The sequence below is a fragment of the Brachionichthys hirsutus genome, chromosome 19 (assembly GCF_040956055.1).
Source record: "Brachionichthys hirsutus isolate HB-005 chromosome 19, CSIRO-AGI_Bhir_v1, whole genome shotgun sequence".
NCBI lineage: Eukaryota > Metazoa > Chordata > Actinopteri > Lophiiformes > Brachionichthyidae > Brachionichthys > Brachionichthys hirsutus.
The window spans coordinates 5,311,531-5,327,872 of record NC_090915.1 but is presented as its reverse complement, the minus strand read 5'-3'; the positions used below and the strand labels follow the sequence as shown (position 1 = coordinate 5,327,872).

At 47.1% G+C, this 16,342-nt stretch overlaps 1 protein-coding gene across 1 annotated transcript in view; it reads left to right on the top strand.

Annotated features, from left to right (window-relative positions):
* The first annotated feature begins 56 nt into the window (after positions 1 to 56).
* Positions 57 to 16,342, top strand: part of LOC137908366 (mediator of RNA polymerase II transcription subunit 13-like) — a 59,063-nt gene continuing 42,777 nt past the window's right edge. The window contains exons 1-2 of the mRNA XM_068752763.1: positions 57 to 252; positions 14,008 to 14,245. Coding sequence (XP_068608864.1) covers positions 181 to 252; positions 14,008 to 14,245 — 310 coding nt within the window. The 5' untranslated portion in view covers positions 57 to 180. The remainder of the gene's footprint in view (positions 253 to 14,007; positions 14,246 to 16,342) is intronic.

Sequence of the window (16,342 nt, the reverse complement as noted above, 5' to 3'; positions counted from 1 at the left end):
ATCCCGACTCTATTCTCTGGACCTCTCGTGGAGGTTCCACCGCCTGCTTGTTTTATTTTTTTTTTGGGGGGGGGGGGGGCAGACTCGCAAAGGGATCCGATTTGTCATCCCCTGCTCCGGTTGGTACCGATGTAGGATTTCCGACATGCCCAGCGCTGACGACCCCAACGGCGGACGATTATGACGACGACCGCGAATTGGGGGGCGAACGGGGCAAGCCTTGAGGACTGCCACTCCAACATCTTTTCTCTGGTACAGTATCTATAAATCAAAGCTTGGCGCAAGACGCGCGGCGCGCCGGTTGTGTGATATAGACACGAGTCACAAGACGGCGCGGGGAGGGGGGGCACGCGTAAACTGTGTGTCTGGTGTACAAAGGTGACCCAATCCGCCTGATGTTGTTATTAGGTAATCATTACCACGGGTTAGTGGTGCGCCGGTGGGGGGGGCACGTTTTCCCATATACGCGTGTTATAATAACAGATCTCGGGTCAGCAGCCTAAATCAATCCGGCATTTAAAGGACAACTTTACGGACCTATTGCAACGCAAAACGCACCTCAAGGCGCTAAAATGCAATTAAAAAAATGCAAAACATACAAAAGAAGCATTTATTTTTGCACCATTTGCAGTTTTGGCACGAGTTCAGCAGATACATGACCCCCCCCCCACACACACATCACATCAAGAGCACAGTTTGCTCCGGCCATTACCCCCCCCCCCCCCCCCCCCCCCCTTAAATAATCCTTTAAGTGAAATGAGCAACAAAATTGAAAATTAGGAGCTACTGCTACTAATGCTTCTAAATTCAGAGATCTTAATTTGATAAACGGGGTCATGTGTGGATCTGCAGGTTCCAAATTGAAAGATTGGGCAATTTCTTTTTTCTTTTTTTTCTTTTTGGGTGGAATTGCGAGGAGGATGTGCAGAGATCAGGAGACACTCAGTAGAAACAGATCTGAAAAGGTTTTTTTTATTTTGACTCCACAGCCGCTGGTCATTTCTGCAGAACTCGATGCTTTCTGAGGGCGGTGGAGATGGGGAGCTGGTGTGTTTTCACCGTTTTCATCCTACAATCGGTGGCCTAACTGTCCCGACTGCAACAGGCAGCCGAGTGGAAAGGCATGCGGTGGCGTGAGCTCAGGCGCAGGCTGCCCAGAACCACAACAACATAGTGGTCCGAAGGGCTTCTCAGGCGACCATGCTGGTTGTGCAGCAGCAACAGCAGCCGGCTGAAAGTTTTTGTCGTCGCCAGACAGCTCGCAGAAATCTCTAAAATGTTAAACGCGACTTTTAAGGTCCTTTGATGTCTTGCATTTCAGTTCAGTTTTCTGAATGAGCACACTGTGGTGGAGCTGGCCCTGTGAACATCCTTTTTCTAAACAGGGGGGGGGGGGGGGGGGGTAAAGAGACCATCCATCAGCTGGCTGCTTGAGGGTATTTATGACTGGCTGGTGCTTCTCGCTGGCGGGGCGCCTCCGGAAAAGTCCACGACGGAGCAAAACGCAGTCTCGGTTAGAGGGTTCCCACTGAGACAAAGAGGCAGGTTGCATTCTGATGCTGCAAGCGAGACTCGTGCTGCGTTCACAACACGCTTCAGAAGTGCAGTCGGACGCTGATGCTGTAAATAAGGGCATCCCATTATGGACCCAGCAAAGAAAGACATGCATTTTTTTTAACTATAAATGAATTCCTCTGCTTTGATTTTCTGCTTGCATTTCAACTTTCAGGTTTATAGCTCGTTAACTAGTTGACGGGAAACTAGCATTTTCACTATTTCCTGCAATTTTATAGAGGCAGAAATGTGTCGGTGAGGACAATATGCTAATAGCATGCGTAGTTGTAGTTTTAATTCACTCGCATGACAAGAGCACAACGTTACATAAAGATCTCGTGGCTAACTGCTGAGCACTTTACTCTGACAGCCTGTTAAACGGCATTCCAACATCCACCAGCCTCGTCCCTCACACACTGATTTACCGGCTGCTGTTGAAGCCTGCATCAATAAAAAAAGTACCATAGAAAAGCACGAGAGAGCCCTGTTCTGTTGGGCTTTATGGGGGGAGGGGGTGCAGCAGATCACTGCCACCCGGGTTCACATGCCCGGCGATCTCACACGGCCCACGAAGCCTTGTAAGCGGGAGGAAAAGGAGTTGAACTGGTGAGTTAAGTTGAAGTGGCGACGAAGGAGGGAAGGGTGGAGGACGAGAGGAGAAACAGAGGAATGTTTTCAGCTGAGCGAGAGAGAGAGAGAGCGAGCGAGAGACTGAAGGACTGCAGAGGAATCTGTTTTCATTTTAGGAAAGAATTATGACTGATGTGCATTTCCTGACTGCCTGCCCCAGCCTTTTTTTTTTTTGGAAAGAGGCTGGGAGTGAGAGGGTGAGACAGAGCGAGGGAGAAAATTAAAGAGGAAGGAATGTAATGAGAGAGAAAACCTTTCGCCTTTCTGTGGACTGGGCAGGTTTTCTTCTGACACTGACTCGAGCCTGGATATGAAACGCAAGGCGAGACGACACAGGAAGCCTCAGTGTGTGTGTGTGTGTGTGTGTGTGTGGGGCTGCGTGTTGGTGTGTGTGTGTGTGCATTGTAAACACTGTAAACCATCTCAGACTCGGGAGACAAACTTCACACATGCACACACTTATCGCGTTTGTTTGGGCTGTGAATGCATCTGACATCCACAGGATGCACAAATATGGGTATGATACAGAGACCTTAATTAAAGGACTTCCTCCGTCCGTCCCCTCAGCAGAGTGCAACGCTGGTAATTAAGTGTCCTCAAGTACAGGTTTAATGTCATCAACTAAGAGGTGCTCATTAGCCAAACTGCATTCCAATAGAGATCTTGCATGCGTAATAATGCTGCCGCTGTCTGGCATGGAAACAAAGTGCCAAGAGATGAGGCTGAGGGAACGCCATTAATAGCGGCGCGTTGATTGATGGCGGGTTAGCGGCCGTGCCTTGTAAGAAGAAGCAGGTAATCAGGGACGGTGCCATTTTAATACAGGCTGTTTGCGTTTCCCCATCATTAGCGGCGGTGGATACAGCGAGGCTGCTTAGGGATGAAGAGCAGGCAGCGGGTAGATGAAGCTGACCCGATCGAGTCTTCAATCTTGAATCTGGTCCGAAGGGTTTGAATAGAAACAATATTTTGTTGATCGTTTTTGCCTATTCTCCAAGTAATCAGATATTTTTTTTGGACAAGGTTATTTTTAGCTGTAAAATGTCTCAGTCACAGCGCTTGAATAAATTCAGATGCCTTTCTGAGGCTGTCACAGTCAGGAAAGTTTAGCTGAAAAAAAAAATCACAATTATAGTATTAGTCTAATTACAGTTAAATAGTTCAAATAATCGTGTTTATAACCCAGGCTGTCACCTGAAGGCGGACTTCTGGTCTGCCGTGTTTTTGGGACACATTTTTACCAATGGCTTCCGGCTATTTTTCATTTTGCCTTGGAACTAAAACGTGCCCACGGCGGCGCTGGGGTGTTTGGCTTCACCACTGAATGATCCATGATGGTAACGTCAATAGATGCCCACTGATAAGTAAAGTGCATTGAGACAACAAGCAGTCGGTGGCTTTAAAGGCTCATTTAATTCCCTGCTCGTAGCAGAATAAGAGCAACCAGATGATGTTGTTCAGGCCAAGCTCAGGAAACATGACGTTTCTCCCCAGCTGTTTCTCTACAGATAAACAGAAGTCATGAACTCACTGTAATCATGACAATCCAACATTCTCATAAAATCATTTATCTATAAATGATGGATTTGCAAAATCAATATTTGCAACATAAAAAAATCTAATTGTTTTTCCAGCGGTTGAAGCCACCGAAAAACAATAAACTACAAATACCATGAGCAGAATGACTTCATTCTTTTTGGTTATATTATATTATATATAAAATAGATGATCAACAAATGTAGAGTTGAAAGCAGGAGTCGGTAAACATCACTGCCAGCTGCTGGGCTTGATATTAACAGTGCAAATATATATGTGGATGACATTAAAGCCGTTTCACACAGGGAGGGGGATCCGTCCAGGTCTATGAGGCAACACCTCTCGTCTTCCATCAGGTGGCTATCAAAGCACAAGCCTGTGATTTTGGCTCTGCTCACTTGCAGTTTTGACAGCGAGCACCGGCTTCACCTCCAGCCCGTGTGTGGCGCCTCCCACTAATCTGCTCCTGCCGCTGCTGTGGAAATCCCTTGTCATCGCCATGGGACTCGACGCAGTGGCGGCCCATGTGAACATGGCACTTGTGTCTGTCAGAAGCTAAATGTGCCGCCATAGCAAAACGGTGTGTGAACAAGAGTCCTTACGGGGTTGGCTGCCTTCCTGTCCCCGTGGGTCTGGGAGGAAGTCGGGGATCCTCCTCACTTGTGCTTGTGCGTGTTGTTTTTTTTTTTTTTTTACTGTATATCTCTTGTCTACTAAATTCTCTGGAGCGTAGTTGCGGCTCTTATCTGAGAAGTCGACCTGCCGGGGCCCTGGAACGGAGGTGAAGAACGGTTCAAAGACAGATGGGGGAGGGAGGAGGGAGTCAGCAATAGTCCCAGAGCTGGAAAAGGGACGGGATGGGCATGAGTATTTCGGAGCGCGGTGGCTTGAGTGTGAAATATGTAAGCCCTGCAGTGCCAGCTGTGTTCTATTATTGGCACCCGCTGGTTGGTCCCGAATGTTGCAGGGCGGCAGAAGCCCGAGTGGGGAAGGAGGGCCGGTCGGAATGGGCAGTGAGCGGTGCCACCGGGTTCTTGCGATTGCTGGAAAGTTAGACGATTATCTGGATAGTTACTTTGTCCCAGCTGCTGCTGCTGCTGCTGTGTTGGCACCGAAACAAGTCAATCCATCACTTGTTATGTCAAAACTTTAAAAAAGTATGCGCACCGTGAAAAGTCTCACCGAGATCCGGTTAGCTTTTATTGATCCCCGGTGAAATTAATACAGAACGATCAGAAATTCTGAGCATCACAAGGACCCGCCTTGCGTCTCGCAGTCTCGCTCCATTTATACAGACGTCAGTTCAGCTCTCTTCCGACCTCAGAGGCACAACAAACGGTGGCATCGCAATTTCAGAAAGACAGATGAGCCACACACACACAAAATGGGCGGAACAGTTCACGCCTGCCGTCCCCTGACTGTTTGTGTGTGTGTGTGTTCCTCGGAAAAATGATTTGAGAGTTTGCTAATAAGACAGAGCAGGAAGTTTGCAGGAAGCTAATCCATGACTAACAGCGGATACTTGGCATAAATCAACCACGTCCTCACAAATCTTTTTTTTTTACAGTTACATTCTCTCATAGGAAGAGAATTCTTCACGTAAAATAAGGATTTTTGGAGATCAGTGCTGCAGGTGGAGTTGAAAGGGGTTTCTTGTAACAGAAAATGTTCAAATTCACCGCCACCGAACTTCCACAACTGTTACCAAAGCAGCCGCTAATATGCCGGCACGAGTCTGTGCACAGGAAGCATGATGTGAGAGAGGGGAGGATGAAATGTGGGGTGCACTGCTCCAAAATCTGACCAAATGCATTTCCTCCTAAGGATGGGGATTCCTGATTCAAAACGCTTCCCGTCAGTCTGTCGCATTTCTTGTTGCCACATCGCCGTGGATCCAAACGCCGTTTGGAGTTTCCTCCGGTCTCCGTCCCCATCATTTGTTCGCCTCTCTAAATCGGTTCGCTTTCTCTACACCCGACTGCCGACACATGCTAAAAGGAGTATTTCTCTTAAGAGGATGCTGCCCCCCTTGTAACGAGGGGGGGGGGGGGTATTTCTGCAAGCCAGAGATCTTTGCCAATATCACGGTTGGCTGGGATTCAATTGCAGTTCGAGAGCACTTGGGTTAAAGGGTGGGTAAACTGAGAGGAGAGAGAAAACAATGTCTGCTGCGCTATTGCAAGCTCTAATTATCACATGTTGGTATTCCGTCGAGAGATTATCTGCGACCAATCAGACGGGGCACTTGATGAGAACAAACACATTATGTGCAGACTGCCGATTCACTGCCATTTGCGATGCATCGATTCTGCCCTTGGCGCCAAATGACACTCTCTCTCATCTGGAATCAGGCAGACGGCCGTGATTTTTCAGAAGCTAGTGACAATTTGTAGAGCTCAAATTTCGGCTGCGGCTTGCCCGATGTGATAAACGGACTTTTGCGATATAAAAGCGAGACACAAAATGTTTGATAGAGCTTTTTTTTACCAGGCTCGACTGAAGTGAGCGTGGAGCCTTTAGGCAAGGTGTTGTTGCCAAAAGGATGGACAGGACGGGATGCCCCGAGTGGGATTAGCGTTAAGATTGTGTGGACGAACGTGGAATAAACCGCGAATCTCCAGTGCCAAGGCTCCCGATTGGCTGCCGCTCCCGCTGACTAAGCAAAGATCACAACCGGCAGCCAGCTGAGTTCGCAGGTTGAAACATGTCGAGGTCGGCGAAGGTAATGGCCCGACTCTGTCTGCGTCCCACACAGAGGCCTTCCCTACGTCCCGGCCTTTTCTCCGTGTAGTTTGTTGCTCTGGTTTGTAAAGAAACAAGGAAAAGCCACGCTGACTAACGCAGGGCTGTCATTATGTCTGAAATCGGATCCCCGTGGAAAGAATCAATGCAAGGAAATTACAAGCCAATCGAGGTATTTTTCATTCCCCACAGACGCCATTTCCCCAATTTCAGGAGCAATGAGGCTATCGACTCCTCGTAGGTATCGTGGAAGCCCCCCCCCCCCTTGCGCTCCTAATTGCGTGATTACTGCATTCTCTTGCTTGCGCGCTAAAGAAAGTGATTCTGGTCTTGCGTTTGGAAAAACCCAGGACTTTGCTTTTCTTTCCTCACATGCACGATGTGCTTGACAAGCATCTCCGTCTCGGTTCGAGCGTATCAATTGAGCTGTGGGGAAGCAAACTGAGGTGTTCTGTTGAGAAATAACAACAACAACACACATTAACCTAAAGTACACCCATTTGTGATTCTGAAAGCAAAGGAACTGATGTTGTGTCTTCACTGCAGCCCACAGGGACAGAAATCTCACAAATGCACTACCCTGCTCTGTTCCTATATATGTTTTACGTTGCCTAGCAACTGTTTTTACTTTTGTCTCCATCGTCTGTTTTTTTCCTCCCTCTTTTGAGATTCTCGGCTTTTCGGTCTTTGTCCTTCACTCGTCTCTCCTTCTTCGTGGCTTGTCGCTATGAATTCATTTACGCCGGAGACACTGGCAAAGAAGTGACTGCTCTATTTATTTGTGCGTTAATAATTTAGGCTAAGTAGGGCCGGCGCTCTGCCTCCTTCCTTAACGCTTTACAAGCAGCCTGACGCTGCAGCTTTGCGTTGTGTTCTTCCCCAAATGGCTGGGGATCTTGTCGTCGCTTTTAGCCGCCGCCGCGCCTCTGTGAACGAGACCTTGTTGTCCTTATTGGTCTTGAGCCGGCGTCGCCTCCCGCCTCCCGCCTCTCTTTGTTTCAGGTGAGAAGTCGTGGCTTGATGGAGGCTCTCTGCCACGTGATTGGCAGGTCTATCCGTCACGCAGCCCCGGGGACGCTCGGCGTTCTAATTAGGTCGCTCGGCTCGCTCGCCTCCCAGGGCTGGATGCTGCGGCGGGAACACGGATCAAATGACGGTCCCTGGTTTCGTAGGGACTCGTAAAGGTGGCGGCGGTAGGCCCGAAGAAAAGCATCTGCTAAGTGTCTTCCGCCCCAGAGGCCTTCTTTGGACACCTGCTTGGTGCTTTCGTGTCGCTCCCGCTCCTCACAAGGGCAGCAATGTGCTCTCCGCTTCATTTCAGGTATAAAATACCAGAGCGGAGTGCAGTTCCTTAATTTGACTTGGGTGGGTTAATTGATGAAGGGGGGGGGTTCTTTGCCGGTTCTGCTTGTCTGCCGCTCCGTCTTAGAACCGGGGACTTCTTACGACTGACTTGGCAGCACAAGCCACCCCTGCCGCCTTTCGTCTGCTTCGGCTTCACGCACGCGATTTCCAAACCGCTTCGACCTGCCAGCTGCGATATTCGTGAGATCGTGAGAGATTTCCGACCTGGTTACCGGCGGTAACCACGAGCGTGTCGTAGGAAGCGGCGCGCCAAACGCTGAGCATCAGTCCGGAATTAAGCACAATATCGCTATCCATAAACGTTCATTTAAAAAATGCGACAGTGCCAAATGCCCAAATGAAGAGTTTGTAAGCTATTTAAAACTGTTCTGTTTTGTTTATGCATTTTTTCCACTTCATTACCTGTGAATGAGTCGTTGGTATTTATTATTTCCTGTAGTTTTCAAGGCAGTTTTATTAATGTTGGAAATGGCGGACTCCCCGACTGCTGCAACAAACTGATGTAAATAGAATGAAAATGCATTGACCCATTATCCTTAAACCAGGTTTCATGTTTCTACTTAAACGTGGAACAAGCGCTAATGGGTCGATTCCCTCATAGTGATTCTTAGACATGATTAACGCCCCTCCCTGTTCTTTCTCTAATGAAAGAGGGATGAATGTTACACGTGTCTGATGGAGCCATCGAGCCTTATCTCAAGAATCCCAGGCATCACGAGCGATCTGAAGCCCCCCCCCCCCGCCGCCCCCCAAATATTGGCAGCTTGTCAAGTGTCTAAACAGATTTGACGTTGATGAGGACGCTATGCCACTCCGACAGAATAAGTGTTTCTCTTGTGCCAGAGTAGGAAAAACTGCTGACACAAGCTGTCTCTCGATTGCCTAAAGTGCCTCCTTTGTCAGACTCTCAGCCTGTGAGACTCTTAGACTGTTGGGAGATTCCTAAAGATGTGGCGTCTCTCTTAGACGGCAGTGTCATACGCTCAGCTGTCAGCTTTGATATCGCTCGAGACGCTTCCCCAGAGAGAGATGCAAATGTTCAGGAAGTGCGTTCCGAAAACAGAGTCCGGTTTAAACGGGCTGCCCGTTGCTTTTTCCCGCTCCGCCTGCAGCCTGTGCGAAAAAAGGAATGTATAAACGCGCCCGTTTGCTTCCTGCATGGAAAGGTGCAACACAAGCGTGCATTCACCTGCATGTCGGGCAGGTTCGAGTCGTCCCTTCCAAAGGTCTCTCGAGTCTGTGAGGACGAATGAATGTTTTCAGTCAGCAGGATTCCTGCAAAGCGCACGTCGCGTGTGATTTCCTCTGAGCGCTGATATCGAAGCCGTATTGATAACCTCTGGGCTTTGAACAATTTGCAGGATAAACAATGCGTACTTTGTGTCAAGAGTTTCAGACAATGCAACGTTGGAAATGGGAATCTCTGGAAATAAGATTCTCTCTTCGGACTTCCATATTTCCTTTTTATTGCCGGCGCTCCACGGGCCGAGATTGATGGGTTACCAAGGCTGAAGCCAAAGTTTTCAATGTCTCAATGTCTGTTCGTAACCCGACTAAGGCGATCCACGCTGCAGAGTCGAGAAAGGGCGAACTGGCAAGAGAAGCACCGTCCCTTCACTTGTTCTCTTCCTGACTAAACGCTCTCTCTATCCTGCTGAGCTGTCTGTCGGTAACGTCACCGATATGAGAGTCGACTCTGCAGCTCCGACTGAATGCTTCTCCTTCACTGGAAATGAAAATCATTCTTTCCATGCTTGTTTCAATTTGAACATTTAAAAATGCACTCAGACAATGAGTCACGCTGTATAAAAAGAATGGATGCTGTCATGAATCGCATTGGAGGGGGGGGTGGGGGTGTTTGTCCTGCATTTCTGGGACACACTCGTGCATTTTTGCTCTGATTTGGGCCGAGCTTGAGCGGAACTTTCTAACCACACCCCTCGCTTGGCTTATTTGCAGCGTTGTTATTTTAGTTCACTGTTATAACAACCGGCTCATCTCGACTGAAGCAGGCAGCCCATTTGTGCTCGAGGAGAGTCAAGTGCTTCACCAAATGCCAAAAGCAAAGCGTTTTTAACGTGAACAAACACCGAGCCTAATGAGGAAAACGTAATTCATAAAAGAAGTTCACGACCTCTGTTATGATACTCGTTACATCTGGCTGGGGTTCAGGTTCTGTTGAGCCAGCGTGTGAATACAAAGCCCGGCTTTGTTAAACCACTGAAACTCTGATACCCCCCCCCCCCAACGGCCGTGATAAATTTTGAAAATGACAATCTGGGGATGATTTTGAGATTCCCCTGTGCTCAAAATAATCATGGAAAAAGCTGTTATCTTTATTCAACCGAAAAGACATGAAGAAGGCAAATAATAAAAGAAGAAGAAGGCGAGACGGCGCTGGCAGGGCACTCCCGGGTGTCTTCGATAGTCATTTGTGACATTGAGACAGCACTGAGAGATGAGAGGGAGCGTGCAGACGAGACAGATAATAGAGGTGAGAGTAAGGTCACCGCTTCGGTCCGGTGTAGCAACGGAAGGAAAGAGCTCTTTTTGGACCGGCACTCAATCAGCAGCTGAACCAGCTCACCTCCAAGATGGGGGACCCGGTGGAGTGCTGCCTATATCGACAGGGCAGCTAAATACACCAACATTTCCTTGACCTCTGCGCCTTTTTAGAGTGTAGCATAAAAAAAATAAAGAGAGAGAGAGAGAGAGATGGAGACAGCTGGCTGAAATAATGGCCGATTTGCTCTTTCCTTCTCTGGAGGGTGGTGAGGAATTTGCTGCTTTTGATGACGTCTGCTGTGTTGATGAAGATGCTGTTGCGCACAGCACCATCATCATCATCATCAGAGCATCCAGTCTGCAGCACAGTTCATGCACTTAACTATTATATCAGGGAAAGCGTGTTTGATCACACCGGTCCATACTCACCATCCTCTCTCTCTCTCTCATGGGAGTTCGATGCCTTTACACACGATAGTCTGACAACTCTTCATCTATTAGAGCTTTCCAGATCGATAGGCCTGCGTGGATTCAAGCCCAGATTGTTACAATTTAAACGCATAACCATTAATAACAATTAAAAACTGTAAGGTGTCCAGAAAACGTTAATGCAGCAAAAATCTTTTTAAATGACACAATTGAACATATATTGGCTTCTGTGTTTTGAATGTGATGTAAATAATGTGATTTATTCTCGCCTCATTTCTGTACTCGCGTAAAGCCGCGATACATTTCCAGTGTGTGTGTCGGCTGACAAAAAGCACTGAAAATGCGCAATTGCAATGACGGGTGCGACAAGTGGCAACTGTTTAAGAAGCCATCCGGGGTGCTGCAAGCCATTCATGACTTAACAGTGATGGAATGAGCAGCTGAGACAATTAAAGGTTTGTTTTTACATGCGTGACAGATTTCAACGCGACACAGATTTGTCGACGATTTTGGTGTAGACGACGCTTGTTGCACACACACACATGCACACACACACGCACACACACACACACACGCAGACGCAGGCAGTCACGTCTTAGCTGACGTCGATGAAAAATAACATCAGCTGGAAAATATGTCTCCTGATGTGTGTCAGTGTTTTTTGAGCACTTCTGGTCTGCACATCGTCACAGCTGCTGTGTGTAGGTGTGTGTGTGTGTGTGTGTGTGTGTGTGTGTGCAGGCATGCGTTTGGAGCTGCCTGACTGTTGCACTGTTCCTCTTCCTGCAACTGTATCACGGCTAATTCGGAACAGGCGTTCAGCAGGGTGCTGGAGGCCAGGGCTTTTACGCATGGCCGACAAACACACACACACAACACTTGTTTTGGGCTGTAGGAACCCAGCGCTCAGTCTCCTGCCCCTTTTTATTACAATATTTCTCATGAAATACAACATGATATGAGAAAATGTCAGATTCTTTTTGCGCTAAATGGGGAACGAATTTAGCCTCCACATAAAAAAAAACAGCAATGCGTTTTGGCTATTGTTACTACTCTTGAATGTTTGAGATTAACTTTGCAGGATGATGCATGTGAATTTCACCACCAGCTTGGAAGTTGGGGAACTCGGATCAAACTCAAAATATTATTCTAAGCAGACTATTTTTATTTATTTCTCAAAAAAAGAGAAGAGAGCTTGTAAAGTCATCCTGTAAAATCCAACAAGCCGTCCGTCTCTCTTTGTGAATGTATTTTCTGAACGTTTGACTCCCCCCTCTCTGCTCCTTATTCAGTAGCAGCAGACGTCTGTGTCAAACGGCGGAGGACGTTTTGACACTGACTGGGAGCGACAAGGCAGCGCGAGCAGATGTCTTCCTTTTTGCTTTGGGAGAAACGGCATCCTTGACCTTGTCGAGGCTAATCTTAGGTCTGGGCTTATCGCAGCGCAAATGTTTATATCTCCACTGTCATTGCGGGAGGGGCGCGCTTGTAATTGTTGTTCTGCAGCGTTGCAGGGCGATGAAGCGTGTGCACGCTTTTCGTAGGTGCATACACTTCCTCCACGCTTTACTTTTGATTTGGACATATCACTGAGAACACACACAAGGGTCCCCCCCCCCCCCCCTCGATTATAGTCTGCAAGGCGCTTCCTTTTCTTCACCCACTCAGAGACACTGGCTTTGAATGGGCTTTCATTCCTTTGGAACACTCCTTGCTGCCTGTCCCCCTGTGTTAAAGCGGGTGACTGTTTTTTTTGTCCTTTTTTTTCTTCTTGTCCTCTCCCAGCTGCTCTCGGTCGTCTTGGCATCTGAGCCAGTTTGCCAAACCCTCACAGCTGGGCGAACACAGGAGAAGGAGGGCAACGGCAACACGACACACCTGCCAAATCTCTGCCCCCCGCCCCCCCTGTCTTTCGCACGCTTCAGCCGCGCATCGGCGCGGACGGACACAAAACGCGTTTCCAAAGCACACAAGCATCTCGAATGGCCACCGATGATCTTGCTTGTTTTGCGTATGTAGGCCGTGTTCACGCACAGCGTTCGTTCTGACTTGCATGTCTGGCTCTGGGAGGAGGAGGAGCTTGCCTCTTTTACTGGCTCATCACTAAATGCCTCGTGGCAGAGAGCCTCCGAGTGAGTCTGCAACAGGCAGCATAAACACCTATCATCCCATTAGATTAAATGGAGACGGTGTCAGTTCCTGGGCCGGGCTCCAGCCGTTCACCCCGGCAACCTTTCCGCTTCTCGTGTATCTCACTCTTTGTAGCTCTCTCTATATTTCAACGCTCTGTCTCCTGCAGTAGGTCATTCCCTGTAGTTCACTCAATACCACTCCCCCCCCCCCCCCGCACGTTTTTGTATCTGTATGGTACTAATGGTACGGAGAGAAGGTGGCAACACAACAGGATGTTAAATGGACCGAAACATGGGATCATAGCTGTGAAAACAGCGGTTAGTGAAACTAATGTTAGTGAAAGTACAACAAACACATTGATACAGTGGATTGAAGCCAGAGATAAGACCGTCAGGTTGAACCTGCATTGGCTGGTGTTCTCCACCGTGTTAGAATTCAATGCACACCTGTAGTGCAGCGCCTCACAGTTAACGCAGCACTGATCGGATTTCTGTCACTATATTGGATCGATGCATTAAAACATCCTTTATTTCATCATGAATGATAATAATGGATTTCAATTACAGAAGACGTTTATCTCGTGACTTGCTTGATTCATCACTTAATTTTGTGGACTGTAAAAATGTATTTTATCAAGAGGATAACTTTAGATGTAAACGGAGTAAAAATAAAAAAAATAAAAAAACTGAAACTGAAGTTATATGAAAACATCCTCACTTTAATTAATTTGCCGTCACTGTCATTTAAAATACAATTTACATGGTATTCATACAAAGTGTCTTCTGTATCTGATCCAGAATGAGGTAACATTGAAAACTCTATTTATAGATTCAAAAGTCTGTTAAAAAAAACACACGTCAATCACTTTGATTCACTTTTACTTTTCATGGCTGGTGTTTAAAGATACCAAGAACACTTTAGAACCTTTTTGGTGATGATCCAGATCACCATGTGGATGGAATGAGCGGCTTGGCGGAGGTTTGCCCTCTGAGTGCTTTTCTACTTTGAGAAGATGCTGACAGATTTGATGTATTTTTTTTGGTCGTTGTTGTCATTTTGAGTTTGTTCAATGGACTGTTTCTTTAATCGCTGCTTTCCATCCTCCTCTCCTAGGCGGAGTTGACAGGCATTAAATGGCGTTGCTACCGCTTCCGAAGCGGCGGGGAATACGGCCCGGTGATCTCGGCGCCGGCCCAGGACGACCCGGTGCTGCGCAGCTTCATGCGCTGCGTGCAGGCCAACTTGCTGTGCGTGTGGCGACGCAAGATCAGGCCCGACACCAAGGAGCTGTGGATCTTCTGGTGGGGAGAAGAGCCCAACCTCGCTGATGTCATTCATCAGGAGCTGGAAGGTGAGATCGAGAATGAACGAGATGAAGTATGAGCTTTCTCTGCCTGATCCATCTCAATTATTTTCACGACAGCTTCAGATGCTGCTCTTGAACATTTAGGTTAGAGGCTTGTTCTTGGATTATATAGCCTGAAGAATGATTGCATGAAAAAAATCTGTCAATTTGATTTGTATGTCTGGCAAATAACCTTGAGTGCTAAACGTGTAGGATAATGCCTGTGTACTACACAGTACATGAGCTGCAGTGCCTTAGTGCAGATGGCGGTTTCTCTTAGCTGCGTGTGTCGTCTGCTGGGGCGGCGCCGTGTGCCGCTTTTTGAAGACGTGGAGGCCACATCGATCTGCTCCGAGGGTTCGAGCCTCATTTGGCGCATGCTTGAATTGTGTTTGCTTTGCAAGTGTTAATATGCTGCTTCAGGACTATCACTATGATGAAGCACAAGACAATAGAGGAGATTTTTCATTCCTTTATTTACAGTGTTTTGTGTATGTGTGTGTGTGTGTGTGCGTGTGCACAAGTGTGAGTGAAAATCACGCTCAGATATCTCACTTGAGAGAGCGTGTGCGACCGTCAGCACAATTGTCCCTATTTATAGAAACATTTTCATTATCTCACCGTGCACGTGTGGAGAAGTCCGACATTATCGACTAAGCCTCAGGAAGACCGGGAGAGGAGGAAACAGGAGAGGGATTATATTGGGTTTGGTTTAAATCAGGGGGGGGGGGGGGGCAGGCTTTTTGGTTTTGAAGCGATAGCAAGAATCTCAGTCTTCCGTTGCCTGTTAAAGCGCAGTTCCTGCCGTAGATGTTTCACAGATGTTCTCACCGCCTTTTGAGTTCCTTCTCCATCCCGGACAGGTGTGTTGTTCTGCTTCCTGTTGTGTAATAATCTAGCGTCTTAATCCTTAAACTCCTCTGTCGTGTGGTTTCTCTGCTGCCAGTCAGATACGCTACCTGAAGCCATGTAACAAGTATGCAGCAAGTGTGACAGCGGCAGCTTGCAAGCTGTTAACTCTCAGCTACATGACTCTCGCGTCAACGTCTAAGGAAAGTGGGAATAATCGTAACCTGCTGAATACAGCTACTGATCGCTATTTGTGATGGCGTCAACTGATGATCGATATCAGACTGTAAACCCTTTATTTCATTGTAGTTTCATTGTAGTTGCCTCCATTAAGTATTAGTGCTAAATAAAAGGATCTAACATGACCACACAGTATAATGTGCTATTCTGCATTAGACACGGTGGTGCAAGATAAGTATAGAAGAGTAAATAACAATGAATGTTAAAAGTGCTCTATAATTATAAAAGTGTAAATAATTATTGCACAGTTAACATGTAATTTTTCACTGATGGGTAAATAATTCTGCCCTTATTGTACATTAAGATGTTATACTGCATTGATATCCCCAGAACAATTACTATCATTGCGCTCCAGCTATTAAAATGCAGCATTGCACGGTTCTACAGGGTTTGCTGTGTCTTCATGTAACTTGTCTCCCCCCCCCCCCCCGGGTCCGGGACACAGACCCTGGGGATGTCTCATAAAAGTGTTTCTTGTCATGTCTCAATTTAATAATAAAGAAGAATCAAACCATGTTCAGCAATTTTTAGAGGAGAAAAATGTACATATGACTGTTTTAATTCTATTCCCAAGTGCATTTTTCTATTTCGTCTTTGCCTTTCATGCGGTTACGATGTCATTAGTGTCTCGTTTTAAGACCAATTCATATGTCAGAATTAAATTTCACAATTGTGTCATTTGTTGATTGTTTGCACATAAAATATCAGGAATCGATTGAAGCTTCATTCATCAAATGCCTCGTTTTGTCAGAACGACAGTGGAGATCTAACTATGATGTCTCTGAGAAGCTAAGATCATAGGTTAGTCATTATTAGTGTGGGCGTGGGGGGGGGTTGTCATGAGCGACAGACGCCTCCACATGGATGTGCCACACAGTTATGATAAGGCTTTTTACCGCTCCTGTAAAATCTTGCAGGAGTCCCTGTATAATTGCTATTAAGGATTGAAAATAGCACTCGGGGTGTTAGAAGGAGTTGATAATTGTTCATTAAAGTGAGACTGGATCGCCTCCA